At 33.7% G+C, this 17,250-nt stretch overlaps 1 protein-coding gene across 1 annotated transcript; it reads right to left on the bottom strand.

Moving 5' to 3' along the window:
* Positions 1 to 6,123: 6,123 nt before the first annotated feature.
* LOC6566868 (excitatory amino acid transporter 1) lies at positions 6,124 to 15,116 on the bottom strand. Its single transcript, XM_001992986.3, has 11 exons — positions 14,747 to 15,116; positions 10,795 to 11,107; positions 10,639 to 10,734; positions 10,413 to 10,580; positions 10,307 to 10,349; positions 8,758 to 8,800; positions 8,429 to 8,612; positions 8,229 to 8,359; positions 7,734 to 8,163; positions 7,574 to 7,670; positions 6,124 to 7,309 (listed from the first exon to the last, which is right to left on the bottom strand). Exons 2-11 carry the CDS (start codon positions 10,977 to 10,979, stop codon positions 7,247 to 7,249), a joined length of 1,440 nt encoding a protein of 479 aa, XP_001993022.1. The 5' UTR covers positions 10,980 to 11,107; positions 14,747 to 15,116; the 3' UTR covers positions 6,124 to 7,246.
* Positions 15,117 to 17,250: the final 2,134 nt, after the last annotated feature.

Consider the following 17,250-nt stretch of genomic DNA (forward strand, 5'->3'; position numbering starts at 1 on the left):
CCAGCTAGAAGTCGATAGTTATCAGTATAACACAACGGAAGCACTCATTTGAAAGGCCTTCAACAGTGGCTGGTTTCCCTTTCACTAATAAAATATATTATATGGCAATATCTAAAGCTAAGTAATCTACATATATATCTTTTGAGACCAAAGGCAGCTTGGAAAATATTACTCTCTTGTAGACAAATGACAAAATGCCGATATAATCAATCATGTAACCTAACAAACTGGTATCCATGGAATAAAATGACAAGCATCTCTAATCTCCTTTATTCTCTGAGTTAAGTACGTTAGATCATTTAACAGATATGCTGATAAATGTAAATTTCTTAAATTAAATGGCGTATACACATTGTCAAAGTTGTGTTTACCACCTAATTTGCTTGATGGATTCTGTACAAGTTTGAATGCATCATTAATGGGATGCTGACCATTGTCGCAATGGGAGAGCAGCTGTGAGATTGACTAGACGACACAAAGTGAAATGTAATCAATCAGTATTGAGTTTCAGTTTGTTTGTGTGCGACAAAAGCGAAATCAATGGAGCGAAATCTGTTGAATATAACAAGTCCAGCTCGCTGCAGTAGAATAAAACTGTTTCTGTAGTACAGTGTTGTTGATCTGAGTGACGCAAATACACTCATTTAACTCACATGATTAATATTGCACAAGCGCAGCGTCTCGTCGTTGTTATAACTAACTTAATAAATTTGGGCAGACGAGCTGGAAATGACACAAACAAAGAAAATCAATTATCGTCCAATGTCTAGACTATTTTTAAAGTCTGGCAAATCTTATTAAATATTATGCGCTTTAATATTTAATAATGGAAAATAAACACAAAGTATGTATACATTTTCAAAATAAATATCTTGATCTTAAAGAGTTCAACTAGTATGTAGAAATTTCCTTTATTATAGTAACTCATAAAATTGGACTAAGAAAAAAAATGTCTCTTCATTATATAGAAAGCATTTTACAGAAAATTGTGCTTCTTAAATAAAAATTAAAATAAAAAAACAGTTGAACTTTCTTATAGATAATTTAAATGGGATAAGAAATCAATTTCATTATATACAAACTTTATTTTACAGAAAATACTACTTCGCTGCGACAATCACGTTGTTCACTGAACAAAGACAAAAGCTGAAGAAATAATTAGTGATGGACTTTTCTCAGTTCTGATAATCTAATAAAGTACAGATAAGCAATAGATATGACACGATATTCTCCGCTTACGCAGTGCTTTTGTTCTGTCCAAAAATAGAAAAGAAAAAAAAGGAATCTTCAAAGTAGCCAAAATGACAATCAACGTGAGCCAATGAGTCAACGATCCATGAAGCAAAGCCAAACAAGCAAACCCATTAGCCGGACCAAAGCGAGTTCGAGCTGGAGCTGCTCTTGGGCAAAGATTATGGTCAAGAGTGATGTGTTAGCTGGAATTGTGGCCATTCTTTTAGTAGAAAAGTTGAAACACTTCCGTATGTACGTACATATTTCATTTGAAGATAAGTGGCGCGACGTAACACCCAACTGCTTAACTAGCTGTCCATTTGTTGATAAATTAAATTAAATGTCTCCACAAAAATTCACAAATTTTTTGTCTGCATTTGTGAGCCAAGAAGAGAAAGCGTCGTAATTTATTGGGTAATAAGTAGGTCTCCTCAGTTGCGGATAGCCAAGAAAAGCTAAAGGAATTTTATGGCTTCTATTGAAAATTAAAATGCCATTCAACATTTTTATACCCTGTACCTATTAAACTCATAAAAGAGCGCATGTATATTCTAGATTGCGCATTTCGAGTATATTAACATTTCTTAATTTATTTGATGTCGACTTAGATCAGATGATCTATAGAAATACAAAAAAATTTATACGTATATATTAAAACTGAAATTAAATATTTATGCGCTGTAAATTTAAAATTAAAAGAACATTAACAAAAAGTCAAGTTAGTTAATATGATAAATGTAGACAAGTAGGTTTAAATTTAGATAATTAGAAGTATTATGTATTAATTTTATTATTAAATTTGGTTGATTTAAAATTATTTGCAAACTTCTTAAAGATGTCAGTGTTCAAATTTCAGTCTTGACTATTCAGACGTGGGTAAACATATTTATTTAGATATGCACAATATTGACAGTGTAAATTATAGGGTATTAAAGTGTCGGCAACGCACATCTGGCAGCTTGGAGAAAGAGGCTAGGGAGTTATTCTTTGCCAGTTGCTGTCGATATTGTATCTCTGTTTTTTATGTCTTTACTCTTATTTATGACAAGCTGCTTATTGAATGTATACCTATTGTATTTATTATTAAAAGTATATAGATTTTTTCTAAGCAGCGCAATTTTTAACTTGTAAATGTGCAATAGAAAAATGAACTTTAATAAAGCAATTTATCAACATATCCTGGGGCAGGAAAAAAACTTTATAATTTTTTCCTTTGCAAGGAAATAAGAGCTGCAAGCCGCTTCACTTGAAGGCCACACACACTCCCAATTCTCTGCGGCATTATCCAGTTATTTGGCAACTAAAATAGACTGCTGTGTTGATTTTACGACATTTTAGAAAATTTATTGCAACACCTTGCCAACAGCAGGAAGAGCCGGAACTCGACGCGTCGTCAGCGGCACCAAGCCAAGGCGAGTAACAAGATTCAAGTTGGGGAAATTGCCAAAAGTCATTAAGCTGGCGCATCTTTGCAATGGGCAACGAGAGTTTCTCACCTCTCTTCCCAGGTGGCCAAAACGTGGATTGCTGAAGTTGAATGCAGTCGCCTTGATAAAGATGCTAAAGGGCTTATTTTTATGCAATCCCATTTAATGTGCCCTCACAATATTCAAGTCTTGGTTGCTTTCCTAACTCACAACTGACGCTTACCATAAATATAATTTCAGTTTCATTTCCGCTTTAAGTGAAGAATGACATTTGGCAAGCAATTACTGTCAACACGTGGCGTATGAGTGATGCCACTTCCAGCATTGCTCACCGTACTCCAACAATCATTAAATTCAAAGACTAACTGCGTAAATATGGCATTCTAACATTCTGATTTCCCATTAAAACGGACCATCGTAATTTCCTTGAGTTGAGGGCCTTGTTTATGACGACAGCGATTATATATTTATTTTATAGTTATTATCTCATTTGTAATTCTGATTGCGCTCTCGTTGCGAAATGACTCAATAAAATACAATAGACGTTTTGAGGATATCTGGTTTAAGAAGACAATGGGAAAATCGATTGCCTTGAACAGCTGTTAGCTGTCTAAAAGTAAAGGACTCTTCTGAATAAAATAAACTTTAAAACTTGACCAGAAATGAAAAACAAAGAAGATATTATAAACGTTTTGGAAATGGTGAGTATTTAATCTTTACAAACTTATATTAAATGTAATATTTACCTGCACAATATTCTGGAATATATATATGTATATTAATTATATAGGTCTATAGTTATAAAATTTACATTACAGAGCAGGTTGTGCAAAAGCATTTAAGCACTTCCGACCCAATCAAGTAAACATATTCTTGGTTAGAATCCCAGCTGAGTCGAGTTAGCAATGTCCATCTGTCTGTTCGTTCTATAAGAGCAAACATTTTTGAAATATGAATACAAGCTCTCATATACAACTTGCAGATCAGGTTTATTTTGCGAATATTTAAATTCACAGAAGATAATGTATTATTACCTATTTGATTTTCATATTTATTAAATTACATAGCAGTTGGTGCAAGCATTCTCAGTGTCATCTGTGTTAGTTAACACTCAAGCTAATGGATTCAAAGACTTCTGCAGAAGCTGTAAGGATCAGGGAAAAATTAAAATCTGTAAAGCACTTCTTGAGTTCCTTGCCGGCACTTGCCAGTGAGAGATAAAGCACCCTAGAAAGTCCCTTTCTAGCAAACCTATTTCAGTTAGTAAATCTAACACCAATCAAAATTGCAAAAATGTATTAACCCATTTATTTAATTTGATTAATACTTAAAATCACATTAATTAAATAAAACATTAATTAAAAAAATATCTGGTAGATGAGCTCTCTCGATTTAAATATTTTAACCTGATCTTAAATTAAGTTGGTCTTTGTATAAAAGAAGTAGCGACATTAAATACTTTCTGCATTCTGTCAAAGGTTTTTGTTCTTCAGTTATGAAACGCAAAATTCTTAGCTGTGAAAAATGTAGGGATACAGTTTTTATAAAATCTTTATTAATGACAGCAGTGTACAGGAAAAAAATAAATGTATTGTTTTTTTTTTGTGTTGTTATTTCTGTTATAAAATTGGAATGGTGTCTAATTGGTTGTTAATTTATTGTAGCATTTTGATGCCCACATAGGTGCAGACGACCACCACACAGCAGATGATCGTACAACGCAACTTATCCACATCCAGTCTACCCTGAGAATCGCAGCATAATCCTTGCACTATCTTACGCAAGAGCGAAGGACGCTGACGACGAATGGAGGTTAGACTGGAGGAGTCCTTTTTGGTCGTTAGCCCCGCCAGATGGCTGACAGCGCTTGTGAGATCGATGGCCAGCAGTTGTCCCTCGTTCAGATACTTGATGGTGCACAACTCTTGCTCCGATGAGAATTCCGCTTCGGATTCCGATTGCATCCAATCACTTTGACTGAAATCCTCAGCAAAATTGCAGTGTTCCGCTCTCTTCATTTGATTCACCTTGCAGCCTGAGGACGGTTGAATGGTTTCAACAGATGATGCAGATAGATAGCTACCACTACTACTATCCTCACTGCTGAAGCTAAGCGATTGATAATCGGTATCTGGTTCGACGCTAGGAGTGTTCGTCTGTTTCGACAGCATCATCTTATGCATCAGTGCAGGTTCAGGCTGAGGCTCACCTTCACTAAATGCGTCCTCAACCTCAAACTGCTCCTCCCCCATGCACAGTGCCAGCCTACTCGGCTGTTCCAGTTTTATGTACTCGTCGCCACCAGAATACCGTTGCCTTGCCCGCTCCTCTGCAGCCAGATAGCGCCACTGCGACAGTGGCATGCAGGGCTCATCATCGCCTGAGCTATCATCTGGTTGCCAAGCCATTCGATTGTGCGGATACGGGTCAGCCTCAGATCCGTGCAATAAGTCGCGAGCAATCCACTTGGCGCGTTCCGTTACAATGGCCACATGGAGGCGGCGCTCCAGCTGCCGCCGAGTCATGTTTGCAACCTGATGTGGCGCAATGTTGTAATTGTAGCACAAGATGTACAACTGACTGTTGGTCAGCTGCTGCACCTGAAACATTATACTGGACATACTGGCTGGCACTGCAAGATTTCCTGGACCGGTTTTTTCTCTGACTTCTGTTTTTTCTGTTCTTGTTTTTTAACTTTTGCATAAACTGAGAATTTAGAAGTGCCTGTTGCTGTCAGTTTCCAGTTTTTTAGGGCAAACAATTTCCATAAATCATTTGGAAAACTTTTTCAGAGCCAAGGGGAATTTTTGTCTGCTCTTGAGAAACATATCATATTAGTGTGAGTGAATATTACATCTATATATATCAATAGTCATGTTCAGTGCGAAGAAGAAGAGGAAGTTCACCCAAAAATAATTACATATAAGGAACGTTCAGACATTGCGAATATTACAGAAGCAGAAGTTCTCCGAGACATAATCTAGCACATTAGATAAAAATATGTCGGGTTGGGATTAATAATCATTAAAATTATAATAAAATTAATAAATATAAATTAAATATTGTATAAGATTTACTGCTTTTTAATGATGCTAGTAAAACTATTTCTAAGATTAGTTCTATTTACAATGAATTAGACATGATAATAAAATAAAATTATATGAATATTGATGTATTATATATATAAATTGATTAAAGATGAAATTCAACTAATAAAAAACCCACAATAATTTGATGTTTGTCAAGAATAAAAATGGGATTCCGCTTTTAAGTTATTTCGATCCGATGTAATTATGGAAATGATAAATTGTGCAGGACCATGGAAAGTTATAAGTGGTTGTATTTACATATATATACACTTTTTCTTTTGTTGAATGCAAATAATGTGTTGAGAAGTTAGTAACATCCTTCAACGGATATCAAAATTTGATATGAAATGTATCAATTTTATATAAGTACCATGTACAGATTCAAAAAATTTATTTGTAAACATTTAGGCTACACACATCTAGAAACGGCTTATGTATTTAGACATAAGTAATATTTAATTAATTTGCCATGCTTTTATATGTTTTGTCTCGCCTAATGGATGTTAATGAAAATTCCTATTTTTGGCGAATTATTTCGTTGCATTTCTGTTCAAAGGCGATTACTTAATTTAATTAACAACATGTAATAAATAATATTACTACTTATTATTTTTGTTTTATTTTTACGTATAACTTTGTTGACATTTATTTTGAGCTTTCGCAGAGCTTATTATTGTCATTGAATATTCGCTGTTTGATGATTGGAAATTGTTTCTTAATTCGTTTATATAATTTTTAATTATACTTAAACTATTAAGTATTTACAAAGCTCAATTTTGAACCAGAACTTTTAACGGCATTGGAATTGTATGTTATATTATTACAACTTTTAAATTTTAGCAAACTAACTCAAATTTTTTTCTTGTTTAATTATTTTTTAAATCTAGTTATTTTGAACACAAAACTTGCTAATAACGTTTCGTTATTTTTACAAATTTCTAGTTTGGGATTTTCTTCCTTTGTTCATTATATTTTGTGAAGCTCGTTACGAGTGCAGTAACAATAGCTATTAACTGTTGAAATTGACTATTTGATAATTATGGAATAATTGCTAGAACGATATCTGTGCGTTTCTTAGGCGTTTGTAACAATGTTTTCTTTGTTTTTAATACTAAGTATGAAAATGTGACATCAATTTGAACTGAATTCAATTTAATTATATTCATAATTATTTACATCATGATGTATGATAATTAATATGTTAAATGAAATAATAATATCCAATCTTCTTTTTAGCTTTCTTGATTTTTGTCGAATGTCCAATTGAAGACAATCGATTTAATAAATTCTCGTCTCCATTGACAGTTTTCACAACTGTTCCAAATTGCTTGAAATTGAATGTGTCTTGGCTGCTTTCAGCCGCAAACCGAATGATGAGGCCAGCTTACGATAACGAGAAACCCCAAAATCATTCTCCACTCGATTCTCGTCATCGTGCTCCTGCTCGTCCTCCATCACTCATCGCTTGCGGTTATAGGCGCCAAGCGAAGACTGCCTTCATTCTTTCATCTCATGTCCATTCGGGCCAAGCTCGAGCAGCTCATGGGGCTCGGCGTTTAGCTATATGTACGTTTAAGTAAAAATACAAATATTATTTCCATATTTAATTGACATTCAATTGCAGTTGTGTTTGTTACTTGAGATATAAATTTTCTACTTAAAGCAATCACAATTCTTTAGCCGACAAAATCGAATATTAATAAATTATAGGATAAAAACAATTATTTTTCAAGTACGAATTTCGTACTCAGCATGCAATTTGTTTAAATTTTACGCAGAAACACAACTGTAAGTATATAACTATATACGTATACAACTACTTACACGATCTACGCTTGCCAAATCGTTCTTGGACAGATGATTAACCAGAATAGTGCCCAGTGCGTCACACATGACGTTGATGGTGGTCCGGAATCGATCCCTGAAACGATAATGCGAATCTGTAAGCATCTAGCAACAGTCAAAGTGTTGAATTAGTACTTACAGCAGCCAATCGACAGCGATGATCAGTGAGACATCCTTGGGCTCCAGGCCAACCGTGTCCAGTACCATGACCATTGTAACCAGACCCGCCTGCGGTATGCCCGCTGCACCAATTGAAGCCGCCGTCGCCGTTATGCTCACCGCCACAATGGTGCCGAACGAGTAGCTCATCTCACGATACTGGGCAATGAAGAGAGCAGCAACGGCCTCATATAGGGCGGTGCCGTCCATGTTGATCGTGGCGCCCACTGGTATGACAAAGCGTGTGACTCGTGGATCGATGCCCATGTTGTCCAGGCATTTGATGGTTAACGGCATCGTGGCCGAACTGGAGCCGGTGCCAAAGGCAGTGGCCAACACCTGACTCAGTTTGGCTATGAAGCGATATGGCATACGACGCGTGCCCAAAAAGAATATTACCGCAATTGTGCCTGAATTACGTAGAAAAGAACCAGAATCATTTCAGATACATTGTGTTAACGTGGTTGAAGCTTACCAAAGCCGTGAAGGAAGAGACCTATCATGACCGTTATGAAATACCAGCCCAAAGATTGTATTGTTGCGGCTATGGACTCCATCTCAATGATCTTGGCGGCTATCAAAAAGGCAACGCCCAGCGGGGATATCCTGTAATTAATCAAAGAAAGTAGCTTTAGCTAGTCTCTTATAGTATTCCTTTTAGTTTTGCATACTCACCAAATTACCCATGATGTTATGGTCATCATTGCCTCACTGAGTGTTGTAAAGAAGTCCTGCAGCAGCTGACCCTTCTCCCGCATTCGACCAATTGTTGTGCCCAGAATTACGCTGAACATGACCAGACCCAGCACATTGGAACCCTCTCGCTGTGCAGACTTAAACTCCCAATTCTCCATGGGCTCTGAAATGAAAAAAGTATATATATATATATTTCAATATGCATATTTTGAATTAATTAATTTAAGTTTTAAATTAGTCAAAATTAAATAAATAAATATCAAAGAATTAATTAAGTCATTCCAGACTCAACATTTTAATTTACTTACGTGCTGGAGAAATACTGGTGTTTTCAAATATCTCCGTGCGGTGCTGCAAAGATATTATTACCATTGATTAACATTTAATTTTAATCAAATAATGAATAACTAGTAAAATTATAATAACAGTTGTTGCAAATCAGTTAGCAAATTCATAAATTTATTTCAGTTTAATTGCATCTTTCGAATTGATATTCGATCGCCTTTATACTAACTCTCCACCTTCCACCATCCAATATCTCCACCTTCCACCATCCAATATCTTCCCAATTTATAATTATTATCTATATATTGTTTATTAGTATTTTTAATAAGGATTAAAAACAGTCCACAACTTTTAAAAACCATTTAACATTTTTAAATTACAATTACAAATTATAACTATATAAAATTAATACATTTTAAATTTTATAATAAGGATTATTTATTGTTCTCATCTCATTCCGAAATCATTCGAATTTGTCTTGGACTTGTTTGAAAATGAGTTTTCTCACACAGAACTATATTAAGACAATAGTGAGGTTCCACTCAAAGATTGGATATAATGGGACTATATTCAAAGATCATTAAACCAACTAATAAATGTAGGTTGAGTAACATTTATTTTTAGGTCAATTGACATAGACATGTAAAGTGCATTATTCAAAGATTCTTGAATGTAGAATTGTAATCAAATGTATCTAAATGAGTAGCAGAAAATTTGGAGATCGTACATCCTATACGATTTATATATATCAACAATAACAATTCACAGCGACAATAATCTAATTGTGCATATGAATATTCAGTCTTATTTGTTTGTATAGATAAACACACAGAAATATGCATATAAATACAGGCGAGTTGAACACTTTGCTTCAATTCGCGATGACATTATAGTATATATATATATATACAAATATCATATACATATAAATATATATATATTATACTTGGCATATATTGTAGTTGAAAATTCAACGTGTACGTAAATTAGATATGTATTTTTTATACATATACACAAGCATGTATAGACAGACACATGCAGATATGTCTGGTCCCCCTATCATTTCCATTTTCAATTGAAACGGAAAGAACTTTGCTTTGGAGTAACCTATCATGGCGGTTTTGATTATATGCCGCGTAGTGCCTTAAATCCAAATTATGTAAACAACAGCACACAATTGAATAATTGGCGCAGTTGCAATCATAAATTAAACGAATGCGTGTTGTGCTATCATCAATTCAGCAAAAAAAATAAAATAAAATGTATCTGAATACCTGGCCCTGCACAAAGTTTCCATCGAGGCAGATAAGAATGCGATTCTGCATCTAAACCTTTTCTCGATTTCTCATCATTGATCTCATTGCAGTTGCTTACTTTTCACAGAGATTCGATATAATTTTGAATTTGTGACAAGCAGACTTTTTATGTTAATCTAGTTTTGCTTTCGTGCACTTCTTGTACGAATGCTATCACAAAAAACGTGTTACAAATTAATTTATTTTGTTTTTTAAAGCGTATTATCTTTCCAGTTGTATTTCTTCTCAAACTGCTTTTGTCTTTTCTCATACATACCTGAAACATGGTCGACTGTATGATGTTGTCGGTGAACATATTTCTGTTTGCGCAATGAAAGAAAAACAATTTAATATTCTGCCGCAGATCGTTTTGTATTACCTACCTCACTAAATCCATTAATGTATCTGGCGTCAACACTTTTGATGCCTTATCAATGGTCTCCGTGCGAGTTTCCACAATTTTGGCACCCTGGCCGGGCCTTATGGTTGTGACTAAACAGATGCCCAAAATAACTGCCGAAATGGTCGTGACAAAGTAGTATGTGATGGCTCTGGAAATATCGAAAGATGTATTTTAAAAATGCCAAGCAACTAAATAAGAGTACTCACCTCGTCGCTATTTTGCTGGACATGCTCAGATCCAGTCCACCAATAGCACTTGTTATGGATGATACCAGCAAGGGCACTATGAGACACTTGAGCATGCTGTAAGATTGTGTAACATATAATTAAATAGAGACGGTTAAAGTCAACAAGACAACTTACCGCAAAAATATCTCGCCCGGAAATGATATATACATTATCTCACGCTTTGTCCACTCGCCGGTGCTGTTCTTGATAATGAAGCCAACGAGACCGCCCGCAAACACACCGATCACGGTGGCCATTGTGAGCACATTCTCCTGCAAAAAGCTTTTGAATTTGTTCGCATCCTGCTTGGGTCGCGTCATTGTGACTCTGTGTGTGTGGATATTACCCTAGGCCCGTACACACGGACGGGTCGCTTTACCAGATATGGGTTTCAGTTAGACTTGGGCCCAACTATGCCAACTAGCAAGTAATTCGACGCTTTGATCGTCTACAAAATAAAAACGAGATAAAATAATTATTCTTAATATTAATTAAATATTGAAAGAGAAATATATATACATATAAATATATATATATGTATAAATGTAGATAGTATTCACATTGTGATAGACTCAACTTTGTCTAGCCAATCTATGATAACAAAACGTTAAGGTTACACGTGAATATAATTAGGTGTTCAGAGTTATTGCATCATGGTGATAGAGCAGATATGAAACTAAACTCTTTGAATAACTATAACCAAACAATGTGCGCTGTGTTCAATGCTATTTGTCATCAATTAAGATTTTACACATTTTATTTCTCTGGAAATGTGTTAAATGCGTTTTGCGAATGCAGCTCAATTAATATATCTCTGCTGATTGTTGCTTTGTGTGTAATTGAGAAATATATTTGGTATACGCGTGTCAAACAAATAAATTTACATAGCTCGACCACCTAATGAAAAGTAATGACTGCGATCAATGCCAAATAATAGGGATGATTATGAGTAAACTGATCCGAATTGTCGGGAGAGCTCTTAATTGAACAACCAGACTGATGAGCAGATATGCATTTTTGCATTCGAATTGATTAATAAAGAATATTTACACTTGGCATTGTTGTAAAAGTGCCTTTTTTTTATCAACATTTAACACTCAGCACAAAATATAGCTTGTTAATTATTTTGCTAGCAATATGTGGGAAATTATTGCATCCTCAATTTAGAAGAACAGAATTCTCAATAACATGGTTTTAATGAATATATGTTTAATATATATTATTTATTTTTTAAATATTAATTTTTGAAGTTGATATAGATGGATAAATAAATTTTATAAGAATAAATATTAAGTTCTTCTTATAATAATATAAATCAAAATACGTTTTGCCAAGTTTTAGAAAACTATAAAAATTTAATATTAGCTTTCGAGATGAAATTATATTTTAATGGTCGTTGTTGAAACAAAATTAACTTTCTGGTTTTCCGGTAAAGGTCATATAATTAAACTTAAGGTAACTAACTCAAAACTTAATTGTAGTTATATTTGTTGAGCATTAACTATAGGCGGTTATTTCAAGTATTTATAGTATGTGACGGCATTTTAATTAATTCATCGATCTCAACAAGACAACAAATGAGACTGACCTCCTACACGTTGTTGGTTGTTATTGGCGTTGTTGGTGTCGCTGTTGTTTTTGAAATGCAAATCAATTTGTGTACCCAGACAATTGACAATGAATAACTACTATTTGCATCTAACGCTGCGAATCCAAACTACTGCCGGCTACAAGTTGTTCATATCAAGTGAAATCACTTTCCAAAGAGCATTTGAAAAATGTTACGTAAAGCCGTGTCCAGTAATTTAATCATCATGTACTGTTCTCGATATTTGGATGCACACCTATATATTTGATATTTATTAACTTCGTATGTATCTACAAGTTTATTGCCTGTCTATGTATTTTTTTTTTTTTTTTTTTTTTTGATTTAGGTTCAAATTTTTGCCCCAATTAATAAAAGCATCCACACCGAGATTCTTAGTATTTTCTTCTTCTGTAAGTACTCATTCATTCACTCGATCTTTGTCAACGAGCCAGCTGGCATTGAGTCGATAGAATAGAAAAATAAAGCACGAAATACATACTAAATACGTATACGAGTACATTTTCAAAATCATAATGGCAATTGTGATTCATATTTACCTACTGTGGAAATAATTTATTTTTTCTATTAAGTGCCTTTATGATTAGATTATGTCAACTTAATTGGTGATTTAATTATAAAGTCTGAGATAGTTCTATGCTAGTCTATACTATTTGTATACCCTGTTAACTGTTGAAGTTGTTCGATTTTAATTATATATATATTTATACTAGCTTCTTAAATTATTAATTAGTGCTTTATTTATTTATGGTTGATAAAAGCTTTACAGGAAGACCTGCTGTAAATATTCCTTATCTACAGACATACTATATACAATTAATTGTAATTCTATCTTTTTGGAGAGGTCTACAATTGAGAGGTACTTGACTTTAAAGCACCCCTAATTACATACTATATATAATACTAGAATTCAATATATAATAATAAAACTCGTAAGCAAGAAATAAATGTTGTAGAACTTGTAGCCAAACAATGTGATTTTTGAGAACATATAAAAATATCTTTTTACTTATCATATAACCTTCAAGATCGTTTCGACAATTGACAGATGGAATACATAAATTCCTTAAAGAGTTTCAGATATTTCCTTGTCTTACCTACATTTTTTTTTAACAATGTGAAACTTTTTTGTATTTAATTAAATATATTATACAATAATATATTCAAGACTTAGAGTACTAGCTATAAATGTCTACGACTGTTTGTGATTTTGACATTGCTATAATTTAATCAATCTACAAACATGATAAGCAAATTTTGTAAAAACATTTAAAGCGCATATCAAGTAAGACACTCTGAATACTATAAACCCATGCAACTATTTTTAAACAAAAGAGAAATCTGCAGCAGAAATAGTATCACCGGCTAAAAATACGAAATAAAAGAAACAAAAATCAAAATCAAACAAAAACAAAATACAAAATAGAAAGCAATAAACAAACAAAAACTTTGCGGTGCATGCAAAATGAAGTGCGGCCTACCCTTAAAAAAAGGGTAAAGGGCCTTGGACCTACGGCACGGGATTCCCCGTGCCCCGCTGCCCTTTCAACGACCAGACGGTGCGGCAGATGGGCTTATCAGCAGCAGCAATCGAATTTTCTAACGTTCTCTCTTAGCTCAGTAAGCGAAAATCGATGCATTTAACAAAATAATCACAATCACATGATGTGCTGAACTATGGAATAGTTAATACATTTTAGAAATAATTTATTATTCAACAGGGTAGTTGTTTCTATTATTAAATTTTTCATGAAATGAACAAAATATATTGAATAGTTTAAAGAAAATGTTCCATTGGCTTAGTTGTTTCTATTAGTAATTTAATAAACAGTTTTCTGATTTTGATTATTGAATCCTGATCAAGAATATGCCTGATGCGCTCGGAGATGTTTCCTTCTGTATTAAATATTTTTATAATTTAGTTTTTACTTTTTTAATCCATCTTTAGTTGACGAAAACTTGTCTATTGCGCTTAATAAAATAAACACAATCACAAAAGTTTTATAATATTTTAATCTGATTTTTGCGACTAGCACGTTAATTTGAAAACCTCTTCAAGGGCGAAAAACAAAAATGAATAAATAATAGAAAGATATGCCTGGGACAACACATATTTTCATTCCTAAGATTTCTAATACAATTTTTGTATATCCTTGAGGGTAATAATTTGAAATTTTGCCAATAATTTTTAACACTTCAATATATAATATGTGTACAAGGAAACATTTTTACTTACCCAACTAAAATGCATAAAAAAATTCGAAACAAAAATTAATAGCAGAAAATATGAACGAAATGCATTTATTTATGTAAGAAAATTGTATGTCAAATATTGTTCATTCACTTGTTACACAAAGTGCTGCACATTTTCTCATCTTTTTTTTTTTTTAAATATTTGTTCATATAGACATGATCTTGATCATTGAATTCCTTCTATTTTGGTATTAGATGCCTTAAATATACATTTTTTATTACACTTACAACTTAGTGCATGAAATTAAGTGCAGCCTGACCAAAATTTGCATAAAAATGCATAAGTGTTGAACCCTTTCGGTTAATCGAATATGTATTCAGTTGATTGTGGGCACACGAGATATACATTCATATAGTACATATGTATGTATCTATGTAACTGAGTAGAACGCGAGTCAAGTGTAAGTATCTATTTGTTTGCTGTTGTCGAGCACGCGACGATGGCACGACTGATCGCAGACCGCAGATCGCAGTTCGCAGTTCGCAGTTCGTAGATCGTAGATCACAGAACACTGGGCTGTGTGAGAGAGCGAGGAGAACAGAACAGAACTGAACAGAACACGACTCAACTTGGCTTGCCTGATTATAAAATAGTACTAAAAACTATATCAAAATCAAATACGAAACGTAGCCAACGAGCGCGCAAAATTTTGCGACTGCAACTGCGACTGCGCTGCCATCGCGTCGACAGCACAACTCATATCTGTATGTGTGTGTGTGTGTGTGTATGGGTGTGCTCGGGTGTTGGATTACTTTCATTCATCAATTGCGTCGACGTCGAAGTCGCCGTCTCAGTCGATGCGCTGCTTATCAACTGCATGCACTGCACACGTAACTCATACGACGTGTTGTCTCTGCCGCTGCTGCTGCCGCTGCCACTGCCACTGTTACTGGCGACGCTTCGCAGCATCGTTTAATTAGCTGACTTGTTCTTGCTTAGTTTCGCTTTCTTTTGACAGGCGAATTCTGAAGGGAATTCATTATTTTTATACGCAATTCTCAAGATTTTCAACGCGCACCTTTCCGTTCGAAAGTAGTTCAGTGTTTTGGTGTCGCCCACTTTTATCGCCTACTTCCTTGCGCACTCTTTTCATTAGATTCCACATTGTATATTGAAGCTCTGATCAGCTGGCTATTGTTTACCGACTAAATAGAACGAGGGGAACTCAACGTATAGCTAACAATTTGTATGATTCCATATAATTTATGCTTATAGGTTATTTAAATCAAAAATGCACATTACTAATTTGGAAAGCAGAGTATTTTAATATATTAACTCTTAAGATGAGTACTTTGGTTGAATTCTCAGTCTAATATATATATAATATCAGTTAATATATTTAATTAAATAAATACAATTTTTCAGGATTTGTAGATCATAATGTAACACATCGAACACCCATAGAAAGAGCAAAATAGTAAATAATTATTTATTAATCATGTTTAATAATGAAACTGAGAAATTTAGGAAAATTAGGAAATTTGCTCAAAGTTCAATTTATTTAAATGGCTAGATAGTCTCGGCTTTTGATTGTGATCAATTCTATATTTAAACATATATCGTATGCATTGAATACTGAATAAAATAAATATTCTCATCCGATCCTAAAGAAAGCTCTTAAATATTCTGGAAAATCATTTATTAATTTCAGCCTCAGGCAGATAATCTGCAATTATTCAATTAACTTAAAGACTCAATTTTCTAGATAAGTTAATTATTATATATTATATAAAATATACTCACACTAAACATCCATTATTTGCCAACTGTTTCAGTCACATCCACAGCGAGAAGAACTAGTGTCCTTAAAATTATATGCTATATAGAGATAGTCCAGAGAATGATTCGATACCTTGAGAATGTGAATATAATATGCGTTATCCCGACTATCCATTTTCATATATATCCAACAAGAAAAACACTTAATTTAGAAATTCCTTTGTTGCTTTCTTGTTGACTCATTGTACTGATTTACAGTTCATTTTGTGCACATAATCCAATTATTATAATTTATTAAAAATGCTAATTCTGTCGAAAATATTTACATTTTTGAGGCAAACAAATGGATATTTTACATTTCATAGTTTTTACAAAATACTTTTTTTTTTTTGTATAATAATAATGGAAACCCAGCTTAATAAAATATTTAAAATCTTAGTTTTAATTTAATATGGACTCTTTTTATGGTAACCACCTAAAAGGGGAATTCAACTTATTTTAATGCTGATCGAGAATTTATATACATGAGAAGATGCTTTTTACTGCATATTTATTTGCATTTCTTAATAATACCTATTTTTATCTATTTTAGGATACAAAAGCAATCTGCATAAGGTTAAATCACATAGTTAATATCTAAATTATAATGGAATGATCTTCTGCAACTGCAGATTATTAAATTAAATCTGTTTCAAACTTAAGTCTTGGTCATAATCAAATTCCAAGTCTTATTGCCTTAGACACCATTAACATTTTAGGGCGCTCGTAAGAAAGTTAAGCTAACTCGTGCTAAGTATAATAACAAAGAACTTGCAATTAGTGGTTTCCGCCTTTGCTCATGATGATACTCTCGTATCGCATATCGTATAATAAATAGTAATAAAAATCAGCGGCGCACAGCTGCAGTGCCACAGCTGCCTTTGATCTGTTTCAATTCGATTTGCCTTGGGGGCTAGTTCTGCTGCTGGACAACCGTTGGCGACACCAAACAGCCCACGCTGGTGGGAAATAC

The sequence above is a fragment of the Drosophila grimshawi genome, unplaced genomic scaffold (genome assembly GCF_018153295.1).
Source record: "Drosophila grimshawi isolate 15287-2541.00 unplaced genomic scaffold, ASM1815329v1 contig_1377, whole genome shotgun sequence".
Lineage (NCBI taxonomy): Eukaryota > Metazoa > Arthropoda > Insecta > Diptera > Drosophilidae > Drosophila > Drosophila grimshawi.